At 48.6% G+C, this 18546-nt stretch overlaps 2 protein-coding genes across 2 annotated transcripts in view; one reads left to right on the top strand and one right to left on the bottom strand.

The window, feature by feature from the left end:
* Positions 1 to 1023: 1023 nt before the first annotated feature.
* Positions 1024 to 5792, bottom strand: CLRN1 (clarin 1). Its single transcript, XM_069024888.1, has 3 exons — positions 5540 to 5792; positions 2260 to 2439; positions 1024 to 1289 (listed from the first exon to the last, which is right to left on the bottom strand). The coding sequence occupies exons 1-3, from the start codon at positions 5790 to 5792 to the stop codon at positions 1024 to 1026; spliced, it is 699 nt and encodes a 232-aa protein (XP_068880989.1).
* Positions 5793 to 8270: 2478 nt separating this feature from the next.
* Positions 8271 to 18546, top strand: part of MED12L (mediator complex subunit 12L) — a 101930-nt gene continuing 91654 nt past the window's right edge. Inside the window, exons 1-4 of the mRNA XM_069023875.1 lie at positions 8271 to 8401; positions 14549 to 14653; positions 16434 to 16625; positions 17236 to 17395. Of these exons, the coding sequence (XP_068879976.1) occupies positions 8303 to 8401; positions 14549 to 14653; positions 16434 to 16625; positions 17236 to 17395 (556 nt within the window). The 5' untranslated portion in view covers positions 8271 to 8302. The remainder of the gene's footprint in view (positions 8402 to 14548; positions 14654 to 16433; positions 16626 to 17235; positions 17396 to 18546) is intronic.

Raw genomic sequence — 18546 nt, 5'->3', positions numbered from 1 at the left:
CGTCTGTTCTGGCTTCCCGTGCCAGACCCTCATGTGCTCGTTCCTCAGTCCCTGCTGAGCTGCAGCCTGCACAGGAGCCTGTCTGTTGTGTTATTGCTGCCCTTTGCCAGAGGTTCTGACTTGGTTTATTGGTGGTGTTTGATGAGAACTTGCAGGGCTGTTCTCTGGAGGGGGCAGTGGAAGGTGAAGGCACCTGGGCTCACTCCCGTCACTCTGCTCTGGGAAACGCCCTTTGCCTGATGAACAAAGAGGGTTTTTGTTCAGCAACACCACGCCTGGCTGTCTCCCTTGGGCAAGCACGTGGCATTTCCCCTGCATCCGGTGTGCTGTGTCAGCTTTGTCACCAAGCTGCAGCAACTGCTGGGGAAATGAGGGCACCCAGGACTCTGGGTTTGGAGCACAGTTTGATTTGTTAAAAGAAAAACCCCAGAGAGTTTTATGGAGAGAAATGATGCTGGTGCCATGCATGTGAAGCCAGATCAAAGTGCAGGTGTTTGGGTTTTGCCCTCTGAGCACCACACATGTGAGCTGGAGTCTGAGGGGTGTTGGGGCAGAGCCTGTGCGTTGCCCTGTCCCTTGTTGGGTATCTGTAAGCTTACTGCCTGTCCTTGGGCCCTGCTGCTCTGACGTGGTCATGGCTGCGTCCTTGCCTTCACCAGGGCTGAAGGGCAAAGCTGCTGCTGGTGAGTGTGTGTTTCTAGTGCAACCCACTGATTGGACTTCCCAGATTCAGTGCAATGCTACTGAGATTCCTGTTTTACTTCATACCAGCCACTTTTCAAACAGTTTACAGGAAAAAAGTGTCAATAAGGTCTTACCCCAAGAAAGAGGGCTTTTCCATCCAGACATTACCATCCAGCACATCTTCTTTTGTTCACTGCATACACCTTATTGACGCTTATTTGAAACTTCCCTTTTTTTACCTTCTCTAGAGTTAATCATTCACAAGTTGGTACATCTGGTGGTTGTTGATTGTAATAGTGACAAATTTCTTTACTTGAAATATTCTCAAATCCCATAATTTTAATACATCAGGTCAACCGCTCCTGTGATTGTCCCTGAATCTTTTGATTTTGAGAAGGGAAATTCAAATCCAGCAAATCGGATTAGCAGGGCATTGAGGAAGTGCACCAGGGAGCAAACCAGGATGGTCCAGAAGGAATTCGCAAACTGTTCACTGTGAGTCTTGAATGTAAAAGTTCCCTCTTTGAAATTAGCAATTTTCTCCGAAAGGTGGTGGATCTTCACCTCTGAGGAGAAGAGAATCATGATGAGGCAACCACAGCAACCTGAAAGGGAGGGGGAGATGCTCATCACCTCAGCAATCCTTCAGCTATGATGCATGCTGCAGCCAAATACCACATGGAGAATGTTTTTATGGCCACTTAGCTTTAACAGGGATTATTTTTGGAATCCAAGCCAATAGCTATTGAAATGGGTAAGCTTTTCTAATCGAATTTGGCTCAGGACCAGGAATATTTAACATAGCTGCTTTAGTGCCCTGAGCCAGCAAAGTATCTGTGCTCATGTTCAGCTTTAAGTTGCTCATTGTCCCGTTGAGCATAAGGGAGCTCTCTGCATGCCTGAAGATAAACAGGTACTGAAGTCCTTGGTTAAATATGATTGTAACATGTAAAGCCAGGGTAAATCTGCCTGTCAGCCAAGCCAGTGGCCCAGAGAGTGGGTGCGTGGCAGAGGGATGGGGGACACTCTGTTATCTCTGCATGGCAGTGGTTCTTCTCAGACACCACGCTACAGGGAGCTGCTGCCAGCCTCTTGCTCTCTGGCTGCTCAGCTCTTCTGTCCTTGGGAAGGCTGTGCTGCTCTAAGTGGTGGCCTCGCTTACATTGTCTGGAACCCTCCTGTTGTGGGAGCAGTTGCATCACTGATGTATTTTGGTTGTTTTTTTCCCCCTTTTCCTACTCTGGTGTGGTTCCTGGTTCTGATCGTGTGTTGGGTGTCTGTGATGCCACCCCAGCTCTGGGGCCCTTCTGCCCTGGATTCCTGCAGCTGCTTGCCCATTCCCATCCTGCCACCCACCCTCGTGTGGAATCTCCCCATTTTCTCTCTCAGCTCCAGTTTGGAAAACACGTGTTTTGATACAGCAGAGTCACCCACCCTCCTGCCTGGCCTGATTTTGCCAATTTGGAGACAATGCAGCCACAGTCCTTAACTCGCCCTCCTCTGCTGATAAAGGGTCATCGTGAGTACTGGACTCAGAGTGGTGTCAGCTCTCAGGACAGACCTGCTGGTACTCACAGGCGATGAAGCTCCAGAGGTACAACCCGACGGGGCCGTGCAGTGTTTCGTAGGGGCTGCCAAAAGCATTGAACATGAAGAACCCTGCTCCCACCAGAGCAAAGACAATCAGTACTGTACAGAAGAGAATGACACTAACATGGATACTTGCAGGGATAATTTTGAGCAAATCTGGAAAAACTGAAAACAAAACAAACACAACATTATTATACACATTAGGCAAAGTTGTCTTGAAGGGGGTTCCTGCTCATTTGTGATAATTGTTTTAATCCTGCTCTTCTAAATGCAACCAAATGAAGTTATTAACTAGAAATGCTTTTTCATGGATATTTGGAGACAGAAAAATTCTGTGAAACTCAGAAGCATAGACTGGCCAGGAGAGAGAGACCAGCTCCAGGGAAAGGCTCTCCTCCCCTTCCTGTGGGTGGTATTTGGTCTTTAATGTAGTCCTCTGGGAAAAACCAGGAAGTTTTATTTGAGGAGGCAGATCTGGCACAAGGTGTCACAGAGGCCTCTCACAGTGCCGGTGTTATGGGGCTGATCTCCCTTGGCTGAAGGCTTGGCCATCCACTCTTCTTTGGGAGTGGGACAGTACGTCTTTCTTTAGACTTTGTTTTCATTTATGTTCATGAGGTCCCACAAAGTGTTGTGACATAGGAAATGAAATTATCTTGTGATTATGGATGCACAAATTCGGGAATAATTTATTCTAAATATTTTTATGCAGCTTTTAAGCTACTATTTCAAATTGTGGTCCTGTTTGTCTGGGACACAGGGATAGTCATTCAGACAGCATAAGAGAATAATTTTTAAATTTTCCTGTTTGTTTGGCAAAAACAGGTATTTTGGAAGGAACTGTGAAATACACTTCACTGCTCCTGATCCATGGGGGCATGACCAAAGTGAGGTAATAATGCCTCATGCTGCTTTGCTGTGGCTGTAATGTGTGGAGAGTAAAGCAGCCTCACATCAATTACTCCTCCTTGTAAGGTCTTTTCCAGCAAACTGCTCTGCAGCACCATGCAGGAACACAGAGCAGCAGGTAATGGGGTATCAAGTCCATTTATCTCTCTGACTAAATGAAAGGGAAATAACTGAAACAAATGTCTGCAAAACTCATGAAGTTCAACAAGTCCAAGTGGAAGATCCTGCGTGTGGGTCAGGGCAATCCCAGCACAAACACAGGCAGGGTGGGGAATGTGTGGAGAGCTGCTCGAGGAGAAGGATGTGGGGGTGCTGGTGGATGAGAAGCTCCACGTGCTTTGGCCACGTGCACTGGCACCCAGAACCTCCCCGTGCCCTGGGCTGATCCCACAGTGTCAACAGCAGGGGAGGGGGGATTCTGCCCCTCTGCCCTGCTCAGGTGAGACTCCATCTGCAGAGCGGCCTCCAGCCCTGGGGCCCCCAGTATCAGAACAACATGGAGCTGCTGGAGTGAGTCCAGAGAAGGCCAAGGAGCCAGGCTGGGAGAGCTGGGGGTGTTCAGCCTGGGGAAGGGAAGGCTCTGGGCAGACCTTAGAGGCCCTTCCAGTGCTTTCCTGTGCAGGATTCCTACAAGGAATAGCATTAGTTCCTGTGACACTATCTGATATTCTGGGAAAACATGCAAAACTGTGTATTTAATAATACAATTTTGTATTGTTTATTTCAAAAAAAAACCAAATTATGGCATGGTATTGAATCCTCCCCTTGGCACCTGCATCTATAGCTGGTTACATTGTTAACATTTCATATGTGTTGCATCAGGAAAAATTAATTCCAGAAGCAATGTTGTCTGGAAAGAAAAACATTCCTTCATGGTCCTGAATGAACCTGTGTGTGCTGTGTATGACAGAGACCTTTAGAAAATGAACCACTGACCTAGAAACTGATGGGAATGAGTGGGAACAAATGGAGCAGAAGTTTTTCCCGGCTGAACTGGGTTTGCTGGCAGAGCAAATTCATACTACAATTAAAAGAGATATAGTGGTCAGAGGGGAGCATTTAATGGGAACAAGCATAGAACTAAATCATTTAGCCTATTTTCTGTGTCTGTTCTCCTCAGACATGCTGAAGTGCAGTGAGTGCATTAAGCTATGGCTGTGTATTTTATGTTTGTCCTGCTTTCCAGAAGGTACCGAGGTGATGGGAAGGGGCTGCTGCAGCCCCAGGGAACAGGGTCAGCATCTTCTTCTCAGTGCTCTCTGAGGTGAACGCTCCTGCCCTGGCTGTAGCTTGTCCCCATCCAGCTGTGCCTCACAGCTGTCACTGACTGAGACCGAGTGTCAGTCCCAGAGCTGCTGGTAGCTGGACCAGCCCTGGGTCGTAAGTCTCACCTACAGCAGTAAACCAAATCCTTGGGATTGCATAGACCCCTCTGAAAATTCACCCAGGGTGCAATAACCGCACACTGGGATGGCACACAAAGCAATCAAGAGCGACCTTCAGCTGTATAAACAGACTAGTGATGGAGTTTAGAGAGAGCAAACACTAATACTATGTTAAATGAACTTGGTCTATTTTGGGAAAATGTTATATAGTAAATAAATTCTGGTACCTACTCTGGTAACCTTCCCTTGCATTACATCACTGGTGTGAGCAATTTGCATGTGCTGTTGTACCAGGATTATAAACTGTGTGCTGTAGCAACTTCAGGTGAGGTATTGTTCACACAGCAACTGGCTTTTACTGCCTGTTCCATGTGCTGCTGGATACAAATGTGTCTCACTTGATCTTTTTTTTGTTGATCTTCTTATCCTTGAAGATTAATAGGTCATGAATGCAAAGTTATTACTTAGAAGCCATTACTAATACTCTGATATTCTGTGTGTCAGGTACCGAGTCAGCCAGCATTCTCCAGACAGCCTCCCCCCATCCTTCTTCCAATTAGAGCCACAGATTGCGAACTTTGTTTCTCCATAGCAGCCAGTACCCCAGCTCTTTCCTGAGGTTCTTGCTGGTTTAGTTCATTCTTCTCGACAGCACAGAGGTAACGTTGTAATGCTGACACACAGAGGAAGATGACAGAGATTAATTAAACCCCCCAATTATTCTTTTTTAAAGTAGTAGTATAAATCTTTTGGAATGTGGATATTTGTGTAACTGCATTATAGATTCTTGAAGACGTTAGCTAGGCTGTATTAGCATCATAAAATAAGTTACCGACCCTGAAGATCAGAGCACTGTAAGGGCAGCGTTGCTTTGGCGTGGCCCGTGCTAAGGGGCCATGCGGGCAGCCCTCTCTCGCCGCCCCAGCTGGCAGCAGGGCGGTGTAAAGAACTCAAACGCCATCGGTACTCACATGAGAACTGGAAGGGTCTCCCCCCGAGCCCGCACTGCCGCACACGCTGCCCGGAGAAGAGCCCGTACTGGATCTCGCCGATGAACTTGTGCAGCTCCGGGCCGGTGGCGTTGACGAGCAGCGCTCCCGTCGTGCAGAGGATCGTCCCCCTCACCCAGAGCTGGGTGCCGATGGCCGCCGCCGTCCCCAGCGCGCAGGCGAAGCTCAGCACCCCGGCTGTGCAAAAGATCAGCTTCTTCTGCTGCGCCGGCATGGTGGCACCCGCGGCTGGCCGTGAGGCGGTGCCGAGGTCCCGAGCGCTGGAAAGCCCCCGGCACCCAGCCAGCCCCGTGCTGGGAGCCCCAGTGCCCAGCCAGCCCTGGCTGGAGGATGCTGTAAAGGCTCTTCTTCCCTGCGCCCTTCTGTACAGCTTTGCAGATGTTTCAGTGCATCCCCTGTCACTTGATCGCGAGGGTTTAGGATGACAGATCTCTGTAATTTGATGAGTGCTCTGCTCGTCCCAGCCCCCGGCGGAGTGGATGAGTGGGGGGTTCAGACACCAGCTTGGCTGCTCTATCTTATTATCTGCTCTCCATAAAGGACGTTTTCAGAGTGTTTATTTTTTGCAGGTTTTCTTTTAAAGTCAGCAATGCTGAGCTGCTCTCTTGGGTTTTTTGGTTGTTTTATTTTCTTGGTTTGGTTTGGTTGTTTTTTTTTTTTCCTTCTGGGTGTATTTCTTTTTTGCTGTTCTTTAAGGTAATGCCCAGGTAACATACAGCACCCTGCCAAACCGCTGACTTTCAGTATCCAGTTGCATTTGGGCACCTGCTTGCACTTGCTTTCCCAATCAGGGTGCTCTCTGGCAGGGGCAGTGTGTCTGTTATATACAGTGCAGTTTCGGCTGCAGTGTGTAGAATGCTCAGGCAAACTGATCAGTCCAAGTTTCAAATATACACAAATACGTTTTGTCTTAAACTTTACAGAAGACGCAGCCCACCCTGAGGCTCAGGAACACACGGGTCCTGCGTCTCATGTCCTGCTGCCGCTGGGCACCTGCCTTGCTCTTCGCACGGCGTCCCCTGGAGTGTGGCCAATGCGGGTGCTCGGCGAGGGCCAGAGGCACCGTGTGCATCCATCTACCGACTGCCAGGGACTTCAGCAAAAGCGGGGTTTGGGTTTTTTTCTGAATCAGATCAACTTACTGGTTTGTTAACTGCATGCACACACTCTGCAGGTGGTTCAAGAATATAATATCATCTGGGCTTAAAGACTGAGTCTAGTTTAATTATGTAGGTTTTAAGGAAACCTGGAATTGAAATGAAACAAGGCTGTGTAAAAAGGATTTACTGATTTGGTTTGGGTTTTTTTTTAAGCTATTGCCGGTTTATCAGACTTGTTGGTCCTTGCCTTTGGCAAGCACAGCTGGATGCATGAAAATAATTAATATGAGACAGTGTAGGTCAGTACCAGCCTTTATTATACCAGTACTTTATTGCTATTATCTAGTTCAGCCGCAGCTTTCAAATTATCTATTGTTTGACTAGAGAACTGCTTAGAGACAAAAGACACGTGGTTTGCCTGTTCTTGTCCATAGCACATTTAAACATAAGCTCATTTGTAGAGTGCTGCTGTTAATTTTATTTAGACTTGTTTGCAACCCAGTGTCTAGTCTCTTGTTTTTCCAAAGTACCTCGTGTTCGTACTGTCCCAGAGATGCAGCACGGGGAGAGGATCTGGCACAAATAATGGGTACAAAAGGGAAAACTTCTCATGCTTGCTTGCTGTGACTCTGATAGAGGAATGTACCCACCACTCCAGCACCTGAGGAAAGGACAGCTCTGCTAGGCGAGGGGAGGGTGTTCTGTACAGCAGGGCACTGGTTACAGGCTGTGATCGCGGCTGCAGCCCTCTCAGTAAGGTGGGCAGGTGTGGGATAACCACTGACGCGGGAAAAGGGAGCCCTAGAGCTTTCAGGTTGTATTGCTTGTGTTTTGAACATCCATTAATCAGAAACTGCACTTCTCTTGACATCACATCTCCTGTCCTGCTTAGCCCTCTGGGCTCAGTGGATCCACTAGAGTGGTACAGGACGGCCCCCGGGAGCATCCCTAGGGATGGCGGAGCAGCGTGCCCTGTGCCCAGAGTGGCAGCTGGAAGGCCATGGCCAGCCAAGGCTGCCGCTCCTGGGGATGTGGTCACTGCTGCTGGAGCAGCACCGTGCTCCTTTACAGATGGTCGGTACCTCTGGGAGAAGGTCGGGAGAGCGCACACGGACGGTGCCCTCGCTCCTCCGCTTGGCCTCGGGGCGCTGGAGCTGGGAAGCGGGGGGGCTCTGCCTCCCACCGCGCGGGGCGGTTCGGGCCGGCACCGGGCAGCGCCCCCGGGGCGGCCGGCGCTGTGCGGGGAGCTCCGTGCTGCCGGGCGCTCGCTGCCGCCGAGGGGATTGATGATTTCTCCGCTACAATGAAGACGATAAAGATGGGGGAAGCGCCAGGGTGCGGACGCTGAGCCCCTGCGGGTGCTCGGCCGCCCCGCTCCACTGCCCGGACGCTGCCCCGGCGCCTCGGCCCCGCCAGCCCGGGGACAGCCGAGGGCTCCGTGCCCGGCAGCGCGGGGGCCCGGTCCGCACCTGCCGCGGGGGCGGAGGGGATGGGCCGGGCCGCGCCGCCCCCGCCCGGCCCCGCCGCCGCCCGCCGCCCGCAGCCCGCCCCCGGCGCGGGGTGAGCGGGGGGCGCGCCGCCGATGCCGCTCCCTGGCGCTCGCCGCCCGCGAACATGAGCGATCATGGCCGCCTTCGGGCTCCTCAGCTGTGAGCACCGGCCGCTCAAGCGCCCGCGCCTGGGGCCGCCCGACGTTTACCCGCAGGACCCGCGCCAGAAGGAGGTGAGACCGGCCGGGCCCGCGGCTGCTGGCCCGCGCCTCCCCCGAAACTTTTGAGCGGCGCCTGCGGAGCCGCCGCTGACTTGCATTTTCTGCGGAGAGCGGGGGCGGCCGTCCCGCTCACCGCCCCGCTCCCCGCATCGCGGCCGCGGCACCGCGCTTGCCTGCGGGGAGGGTGGAAAAGGCGCAGCCGTGAGGGTACAACTGCCTGCTGTGAGAGGGGCACCCCCGGCCTGTGAAGGGCACCCCTGGCTCAGGGAGAATGAGGTGGCCAGTGGCCGGGGGTGAACGTGGTCCTGCTCAGCTGCCCACCATGTGTCTGACCTGATGGCAGGGATCTGCCGTCAAAGGAATGAAACGCCTGCACGGTGTTGAAGGTCGGGAAATGCATCTGAAAAGAGAGGGTAGAGGCTGAAAGTTGTGCTTTGCCATCAGGCTGTGGCTGTCCTTCTTGCAAATACCACAACCAAACCCACAGAGACCCAATGTCATCAGAGCTGGGGCAAGCGTGTAGCTCAGGCAGGTGCTGTGGTGTGGCTGGCTCCTCCAGCAAAGCTCCACAGTGCACTGCTCTCCCTGGCCTGGCTTCGGTCTTGCTTCCCAGCTGCCAGTCCTTCATAGGTGAATGGAAGGAGCCTCTGGGAAGGGTTTGTGAACTGGGTGTCTCCCAGCAAAGTCAACGGTTTCTCCGAGATTGGCCTTGTGTGCTGTGTTGTGTCGTGTACACAAAGCTGTGTTTGCAGGTATCTCTGCCCCGGCCTCTGGGGTGTCCTGTGCTGCTGTCCCTGGCTGCCCTCTGTCCTGGTGAATTCGGCACTCATGGAAGTCATCAGGCTGGTGATGAGGATGAGCGCTGCTTAACTCATGCAACCCTCTTCGTGCTTTGCTCTTTGCCTGGTCTGTTGTCAGGTTGTAGAGGTTTCCAGCAAGGAGGCTAATTAGGGTAATTTGTTAGTAGTTTATGAGCATCATCATCTGGTTCACATAGGCTGGAGGGCAGCCGTAAGAGTGACTGCTGGTTAGTGCTGGCTGAGAGGAGCCTAGACAACAGGCAGTAAAAGATGTGGATTTAAGTCCATTGCTAATCCTTTGAGACATACCTCAGGGTCTGTGACCTCCGGTATCTTTCTGTCTCCTCACTCTACTATTCATCAACCTTGATGGTCACAGTAACTGGAAATATTCCTCTAACTTGTAATTTCTATGCTATGACAATTTCTATCCTGACTAGGCTGGCAGGACCGCATCCAAACTTGGCTATGACAATGTATGGAGATAAATTTTTAGTTCTGGACTGTTGAATATTTTTAGTCAGGTGGTGAACTGATTCTTGCAAACATATTTATAAATATGCAGCCCATTACAATAAGAATGGAAGTGGCAAGTGCCCCCAGATGGTTAATATTTAAAATAGGTTTCATGGGTGCATTATTGACTAGAAAATAACTGCAACAGTCTCGTTACTGGCCACAATGGGATTGATTGATTGGTTTGGGGCAAGTCTTTGTTCCACCTGTGTTGGTGCAACGTTTTTGTGTGTGTCACATGTACAGGACACAGCCTTGTGTCCCCTAGCTTCGGGGCTGCTGAGGGCTGGCTGTCATTTGAAGGAGACCAACACAGACCTACAGGTCCCAGTGGAGCTGGGATGGACTCTCTGGTGATGTCGCTGTCGCCGACTGTTGTTCTGTGCCTTTCTAAGCTCCCTCTCCGCCAGGAGCAGCACCTCCCGGGGCCCTGGGCTCTCATGCTTTGGAGCCTGTTCACCTGGGTACCAGGTGCAAATCCGTGTCCTTAGCAGGGTCCCCTGTGAACAGCCTGGGCTAGGGCTCGGCCCCTGAGCGCCGGGTGTGCACCCTGTGCGCAAAATACCCTCAGCAGAAATGAGGGCGTGGGGGGAGGAAGTCTTCAAATGGCATAGGCATAGCTTCTGCTTGGAGGCACTTACCTGCTGGGGCTGCTTTTAGCACCTCATACTGCTCTGAAAAGGAAAGACCGGAAGAAATTAGCTTTCCTTGTCTTTCTGTAATGTGGTTTTTTTGAACTTTGGTCAGTGCTTTGCAAGTAGTTTCTCTGTACATGAGCAATCTATGCTGCTGATGTAGAACAAAAGGTGCTTTGGAAACCAGCCTCCTACCCCGCCTCGGCCTCCACTTTTTTCCTGGCCTGTACTTGCCCCCCTGCCTTCCACCTCTTTCCAGCCTTTTCTCTAGAAGACATCTGAGCTCTCTAGAGTTTGTGACGTTAGCCTGTCCTGGCTGCAGCAGCTGAAGGCAAGTGTTGGAATCAACTAACACTTTTTTGTGCTCTGAATTACCACCATCTCCTTAAGATGGGTAAAATATACTGCAAATTGTGTTTGTTACAAACCAAACGTAAAACCATGGAATGTGCCATATCTGCAGGCCAGAGCCTGATGATTTGACTTGTGAGTAATGCTTTTAACTTCAGTTGAATTGGGTTTCAAAGCATGAGAAAGTACAATTGACGTTATTTTATGCTAAGAAATAGTTTTCAGACAGAAGAAATGACATCCCCTTCTCTGCACGTGGTACACAGGATTTGACCCCCAAGGCTCCATTCTCCAATGTCTGCACTCACCAGTAGCCCAGGCTCCCTCCTCACTGGTAGGATGGGTAAAGCAGTTGAAATTTCTGTCAGAGGCCTCTCCAGAATGGTCCCCCATATCCCAGCTGGGCATCCCTCTGGGCCCTTTCAGTGTCTGTTCCATCAAAACCTGCTCTTGCCCATGGTTGGCTGCTGGGCATGGCTAATCCTTACTTGTAACTTTGGAGTTGTTGATTTGGAACAGATAATGCTCCTCTAAATATTTTATTCCTCTCTGCATCATGAAATACAGCTTGTTTCATAATCTCTGACTGGCACAGTATTTTATAGTCTTTTTTGGGGAGTTATTTTTTGATCTTGTTGTTCAAACCTGGCCCAGCACTGGACAGTGTAAGCTGAACTGAGTGGAGGGTTTATCACCCTGGGTTGGAACCCTGGACCTCCCTGTCTCCACAGGTTTGGGTCTCCAAGCTAATGCTGTGGTTACTCCAAGCTGCTGAAGGTATGAACCCTGTTGTATTAAAAAGACATGAAGCAAAAGATGGAGCATGTGAGAGGATCTAAAAGTAATTACTAATTTAAAAGATTCACTTAGTTGCTTTTGTGAGTTTAATTTGGACTTATTTTAGAATTCTTTTCTGAAAGGATATTTTTGAGGTTTTGGAGAAAAAGAACATCTTTCAAAGATTCCTTGAATTTGCCTGTCAAACAGTGCTGGTATAGCTCTGCACATTGTCTGTTTGCCCAGCTAAGATGTCAGAATCCACTGACCAGTTCCTAGTTTATCAAAACCTTGACACATCCTTAGCTCCCTGCTTTTCTTTCATTGGCCTGGTGCTGCATTGAGCAAGTGTTACTGCAGCTGTAGGGAAGCAGGAGAATGCTTCAGTTGAAAGAGCTAATTCCTATTAATTAAAAGCAAATGAATATAGGATTATACAGCCCAGAACACCCAACAATAACACCACAGTGCTCGATTCCAGCAGTGAGCTCATTTGTTCTCATGTAGATACGGCTGACCTGAGGCAGCTGGCTGGGTAAGTGTCACAGGTGTGGTCCTCAGAGCAGCACTCTGGAGCGAAGGACCGTGCACAGACTTCTCGCAGGAACACCAGCTCGAGGTTCTCAGGCTGCCCTTCTGTACAGATCCCACCTGTACGGGCTGTGTTCACACACAGGGCTGTGCACGGGGCTTGAATATCCCACACAAAACAAGTAAAAGTCTGTCTGAAACAAATTAATGCAATTTGGGCCTGAATGTTCACTTGGCTATTTAAAATTGCAGAAGGGTTTTAAGCCTCGTTCGGGCACGCTTGGGGCCCTGGCTGGCATTTGGAAAGGCAGCTCGCCGTTCCTGCAGGAGCCCAGAAGAACCAGTGTGTTGTGGCAGGGACACCACTCAGTGACAGCAGCCTGAGTGCTCTTGTGCTTCTCCTTAGCACACGGCCAAGTAGCGTGGACTTGCCCCGGTACAATCAGCGTGTACAGCTGAGCTGTGCTGGCGTTCCTGCCTCTGTGCCCAGGAGCTTCCCCTCTGCCAGGGCACAGCCCTGCTCTCAGGGAATGACCCTGAGCTGGTAACGGAGCTGGTACGAGTGACAGGTAACGAGAGCTCCTGTGAACATCCATTTTATCATTTTGTTTGTAAAGGTGTCTCCATTCCCTGTGTTTGCAGGTGGTGTCTTTTCATTTCCATGTGGTGCTCGGTTATGTAACTGTGCCATGTTCTGAGTTTTCTTGCTGAAGTAGTAGAGGAAATCTGAGCTAATAATGGAGCCAGACAAACCATGCACTGATGTGTTTGTGTTGTCAGCCCCTCACAGCTTGTTCCTACAGTGGTGTTAGGTGTGGAGTACAACAGACTGTTCTTGGTTATTTTCAGCATAATGCTGAAATTTAGATAGTGTGTTTTAAAAGGCAAAGTTTAAAGATAACAGAATCGGGGTCAGCTCTGGAAGTGGTGCTATTAGTAACAATGTCTCCATCTGTTTGCAATTTACCTTTTATTTGTTTGCTTGTAATGTCTTTGATCACTTCCAGCTCTCTCTGTAGCTGTGTTTTCAGGACTGTCTGGGGGATAGTGTGGGTGGAGTAGTGTTCCAGCAATTCTGGTGGATTTAATTTACAATTCAGATGAGCTTTGCTAAGTTCACAAACCTTGGAGAGCTTAGTTCCTCAAAATATGTTAGTCTGCTGTGTTACTCCCAAACTTTGGGAAAATACTGAAAAGCATAATGCATGGCAAAGTGTAAGAGAAGAAACTGAAAGGAGGCTTCTGGGTCGCTGTTTTTGGGAGACATGTTGCCCAAAACTAGAATAAAATCTTCTAGAAAAATAGTGACATTCTTAACTTTATTTTCTGCTCTTTGCTTGGTCACAGTGCAGTTGCTCTTTGCTTTCAGAGGGTATTTCACAGCCATCTCTGGGTTGTGCCAGTAGCTCACTCAATACCATTTGTCTGTGGATCACCTGAGCTTGTGTAGAGTACCTGTGGTGGCAGGTAACTGCTTCCTTGGGGAGATCTGTGCCTTCTCTTCAGAGGCAAGTTCCCATCCAACTGGTGCAGGAAAACCTGTCTGGCAGGCACGTAATCCTGAATGAGTGAACAAATGGCACAGCCTCCATGGAAGAATATTAACTTTGGTGAAGGCACAGAGTGAAGACAGGGAAGGATGTGGCTTCCTTAGGAAATTTGTGAAGACTTGGGGGTGTGTTTGTGCCTAATGCTGCTGACCCTCCTCTTGCCTGTTGTGTGTTCCTGCTGTGAATTAACCTAGCCAAGCCTGCTTAAGTACCAAAAAACAGCAAAATGAAGGTGTGTTGACTGTGTAGTAGGAGACCAGTCATGCTTCCACTGCAGAAGTAACTCCAAAAGAAGTGGGTTTAGTTGCAGCGGGGCTGGATGTTCACCTGAAATTGCTTTTACTAGAGGTGATCTGTTTCCTGTTTCAGTAGAAGTTCTCAAATGATGATGGTGGGCCCATAAACCACAATAGAAATGTTTTAATTGTCAACAGAACAACAATACAAGCTTGTTTTCCTGCTGGGGAAGGGACATGTAGGGTTCTGGTGCTAAGGAGAAATGTGCAGCAGCATTCTGTGGAGCAGTTCAGCTGTTCCCAGGGTATCTGAGGAGAGGGGGATGTGTGGCTCTCCCAGTGCTGGTCAGGGGGACTGTGGTCTGACACCACTTTCACAAGGGAAATTTAAGCTGTGTGCTGGGGAGTGCTCCAGGTTTTACAGAGGATGCCAGTGGTGCTCCAGGTTTTATAGAGGCCTTGCTTCCTGCTGCCCTTCTCCTGGGCAGCAATTCCCTGTCAGCAAAACCAGCAGCATCTGTCAAGTGATGGCCTCAAGTCTGTAGTGAAGTGAACACCTGATGGGGACTGGAGGGTAACAGTGGCATCATGTTCCCTTTGCCAAAAATCCTGTGAGTGTGCAGAGGGCTCTGAGTGTTCAGATGAACACAGAATGTGATGTACTAGCAAATACAAAAATTTTCCATATAAAAGCATGCTTCTTGGAATGATGCAACTTCTTAAATTGTTGTTTCATCTTTTGTGCTTAAAACACTCTTTTCAGGATGAGCTTACGGCAGTGAATGTAAAGCAAGGCTTCAGCAATCAGCCTGCCTTCTCTGGAGATGAGTATGGATCTGCCAGGAATATTGTCATCAACACCTCAAAGGTAAGACAGGGCCTTTCAGTCTGGGTGCACTCACGGAAATGGGAACCAAGCTGACAGTGGTGGTACTTGGGTCTGGAATGCTTGGCTTTCTAGTCAGAAGTCTTGGTATGAAAGTTAATTACAGAATGAATATCAGAATGCTGAACTACCTGCTGTTATCAGTCTTCAGAGGAAACCATGGATGCCAAGGAAAAAAGACAACTAGTACACTTCAGTGTACAAGGGACATTACTCTTTTGCTCTTGTTCTTTCATTTGCTTGACTTACTGAGACAGTAGTGACTCCTTCTTCCCTGGAAGTCCCTGGTGCTTACATGTCTATAACTTGCTTTGGTCTTTTGTCTGTTTCCCCAGGGTATTTTCTGCCAGGAGAAACTGATCACTATGGTCCAGATCTCTTGGAAATGTATTCTTGGACTGTTTAGTGAATTTTAACTTAGCTCTTCTGTGGTTGTTTTTGAGAATCAAAGAAGTTTAAGATACATAAGAGCAATAAAAATTACTAAAATATTGTTTACTATCTTGCAAATTGAAAATAATAGCTGTTTAGAAAAAGCCTTCCCATATTTCTTTGAAGGATCTGTCCAGATTAATGTACTCTTTTGTAATTCTTTTTTTTCCTGTTGGAAAGGCAGGAAGAAAGCATTTGGAAGGAGAATGTTATCAAGAAACTTATAAAAATGTTTTCAGACAAAGTAATTTTCTGCTATTTGACTTTGAAAATCTAACTTCTTATGACTTATTAGAAAATATGAAATTATGTATACAGTGTTACTCTTTTAGTGGTGGAAGAGATGTACGTAAATGACAGAGTTGCTATTGTTGAAATTTTAAAAGTTTTCCTGTTACCTTCTTCTGAGTTGTCTTTTTTCCCTAGGAATGTTACCTGCAGGCATTTTCTCTCATATATTAATTATTCACGTTTTGACTGTTGAACAGAACTGTTTGAAATGTGGAACATAAATTCACAAGGAAATGCTTGTTGTTCTTTCGATATTTAAGTATAGAATTAACAAAATAAGTTCAGTATCTCCTAAAGGCTTCACCTATATTTGAAAATGACCCAGTGATGATTATTCTGACTGGCAGGCCTATTGTTTATTCCTATTATAGTCATTATGAAAAGCAAATAAGCTTACATTGGAAATAAAACCTCTGGGTTTTTTTCCTGCTGTTTTGGGATTGAGGGTACCAGGGGAGCAAATCTTGCAAAGCTTCTCCTTGTGGAGGTACCAGGCGGTAGCGGAGGGGCTTTGAGTAGAAGTCAGACTTCTGAGGCTCCCTGAGACTTTGAAGCTTTGGCTGCTGTAGCTGCTGATAGACAGGCAATGGATGCAGTTCCTGTGACAGCTGGTTTGATCTAAACAGAAGTGAAAAGTGTGTATTTATGCAGTTTGTGCTTCCATGAAGGGCAGGAGGGGAGGAATGTTCTCTTAGGCTCCACTGCACTGGGGCCTGGATCCAAACAGGTGCTGGCTGGCAGGATATAGCTCTGGCCATGCAGTGGCTGTCCCAAGGGGCAGCTCAGCCCTGGTGGCCTTGAGCCCTGGTCCCTTTGATTGTTTTTGCTGACCCACAGCCTCTACAGTGGTTATGCAGATGTATCACACAGGTGTTTGATATTCTGAACCCCTCTCTCCTCTCTGCAGGGAATAAGTGTGATCCCATTACATTGCTCTGGAGCGAGGACTGCATCCCTTCAGATGGAAATCCTTGTGCATTAATGTACAGTAGATACTTAATTACTGGATTGTCATACATGTTTTTCTCCCCCCCCCCAGATCGGTGCTTACTTCAGCAGCATCCTGGCAGAAAAGCTCAAACTTAACACTTTCCAGGACACGGGGAAGAAGAAACCCCAAGTAAATGCCAAAGACAACTACTGGCTGGTGACTGCTCGGTCTCAGAGTGCAATTCACAACTGGTTCATGGATTTGGCAGGAAGTAAACCCCTGACTCTCTTAGCAAAAAAGGTATCAGAATATCCTTCCTCTGTTTCCTGGATATTGGATTGTACTGAGCTGGGCTGTAAGAATAGCGCAGTATTTTGGAGCATGCTGGATGAAGCATTGTGCTGGAGGCAGCTGGGGCTGTGCAGTGTGCCTTCTCTGCAAGGAGGGGGCTTGAGCAAGGGGCAACTGCTGATCTAACTGGCACAAAGTTCCTTTGAATGACTACATTTCATGTCCAGAATGTTTCTCTTGTTGAACCCTTACCCAAAACCATGACAGTGCTCTGTTTTCCAGAGGTACTGAGGATCAGCTCAGAGGATGTTCTCCGCACTTTGGATGTCAGTGGCTGTTGAGAGGTTTGCTCATGGCCTTGTAGGCATCTCTGAGTAGGTCAAGGATGCTCCTGATGAAGCCTGGAAGACTGTAGGGCAGTGTCTCTTTTTTGTCAATCCCTTAGTTCCCCGTGCCTGGACAGTTGGTGTTGCCAGCACAGTGGGTTCCTGGGCTGATGCAGAGTCTGCCACCCTCCAGGCTGTGAGAGGCTGAGCTGAGCAGTGGAGGCCTGGGATGACCTGCTGGAGCCAGCTGCTGTTGGACTGTGTGCTGTAACTTGCTGCCTGTTTTCTTTCAGGTTCCCATTCTCAGTAAAAAAGAAGATATTTTTGCTTACTTAGCAAAATACTCTGTGCCACTGCTGCGAGCAGCATGGCTGATCAAAATGACATGTGCCTACTATGCTGCTATTTCTGAAGCTAAAATCAAGAAGCGCCAGGCCACTGACCCAAATATTGGTAAATAAATGTCTTTAATGTCTCCATGCATGATAATAGCTGAAGGGGCCTGCTCCTCTTTTTCATGGCTCCGGTGTTACTGCGTGTCCAGAGAGGAATCTTTGTAGTGGGAACTGGAGTAAAAATGCTTTAAAATCAGTTTCAGTTAGAAGTGTGTGTCAGAGTACAAAGAGCCATGGAGCAGAACTACTGCCTGGTTGGCTGCTTCTGCTCCCAGCTGAATCCTCCCAAAATCTCCAGGTGCAGCACCTGAGGAGATGGCTGTGCTGCGTCTCAGCACCGACACAGGTCACTGTGGGACTGGTAGGAGTGGCAGGGGCTGTGCCAAGCTAAATGTTGCCTGGGGCTGAACAGAATTGCTACTTTAGAATGCCCATAATGAAATGTGCAAATTTCAAAGCTTATTTATTAGATCACAGCTGGCAATTTATGTATTTTAAGGACTACCCTTAAAGGACACGGTGTGGCACCAAGCCAGTGGGCCAGGCAGTGACCACCTTTAAGGTGTTCAGAGATGCTTTAACTGTTACCAGAGTTGCGGTTTTACTCTCACAATTTACATACGATACCTACAGCATTTCTGCTATCTGAAATGAACATTTTTCTTCTTTCCCCTCAGAATAATTGTGTTCAGAATAGACAATTTCAGTGCTGTTTAGCAGCATCTCTGTAATGCTGGGAGAAATGTCTGCTTCTTCCTGCCAACTCGCCCTCATGGGAGGGGCGTAAGGAGGAGGTGGGGAAAGCCAAGGCTGTCCACACCTTAGTTGTAATCGTGTATCTACACCTACTTTGCTCTGGCTGGGAGTAGCAGCTCTTCATAGCAAAGGGGTTTGTGTTTCTTGGGAGGGTGCAAGGTGGTTGTGTGTATCTGGGATTGGCAGGTACTCCTGCTCTGGTACCCCTCTCACAGTGGGGGCGAGTGAGGCCAGGCAGCATCCGTGGGCTGAGGGGCCAGTGGCTTTATCAGCGCATGTTCTGAGCTGGGTTACTGAAGATTTGGTCCTCTGTCCAAATTCCCTGTTCTGCAGAGGTTGTTGAGAGCTTTTTGGGAGGTAGTTTGGTGTGTGTTACTGAGCAGCCTTTGGCATTTCCCAGAGTGTTTTATATCTATGCCTTGGCTACCAGAAAGGTGGTATTGCATTGTTTCC

Source organism: Aphelocoma coerulescens, chromosome 9 (genome assembly GCF_041296385.1).
Source record: "Aphelocoma coerulescens isolate FSJ_1873_10779 chromosome 9, UR_Acoe_1.0, whole genome shotgun sequence".
NCBI lineage: Eukaryota > Metazoa > Chordata > Aves > Passeriformes > Corvidae > Aphelocoma > Aphelocoma coerulescens.
This window is presented reverse-complemented; position numbering and strand designations above follow the sequence as displayed.

Coding starts and splice junctions, on each gene's coding strand:
- CLRN1 (XM_069024888.1), bottom strand. CDS start 5,792: ATGCCGGCGCAGCAGAAGAAGCTGATCTTTTGCACAGCCGGGGTGCTG. Junction 2,440..5,539: donor GAGACCCTTCCAGTTCTCAT/GTGAGTACCGAT, acceptor TTTTGTTTTCAG/TTTTTCCAGATTTGCTCAAA. Junction 1,290..2,259: donor CCTCTGGAGCTTCATCGCCT/GTGAGTACCAGC, acceptor CCTCCCTTTCAG/GTTGCTGTGGTTGCCTCATC.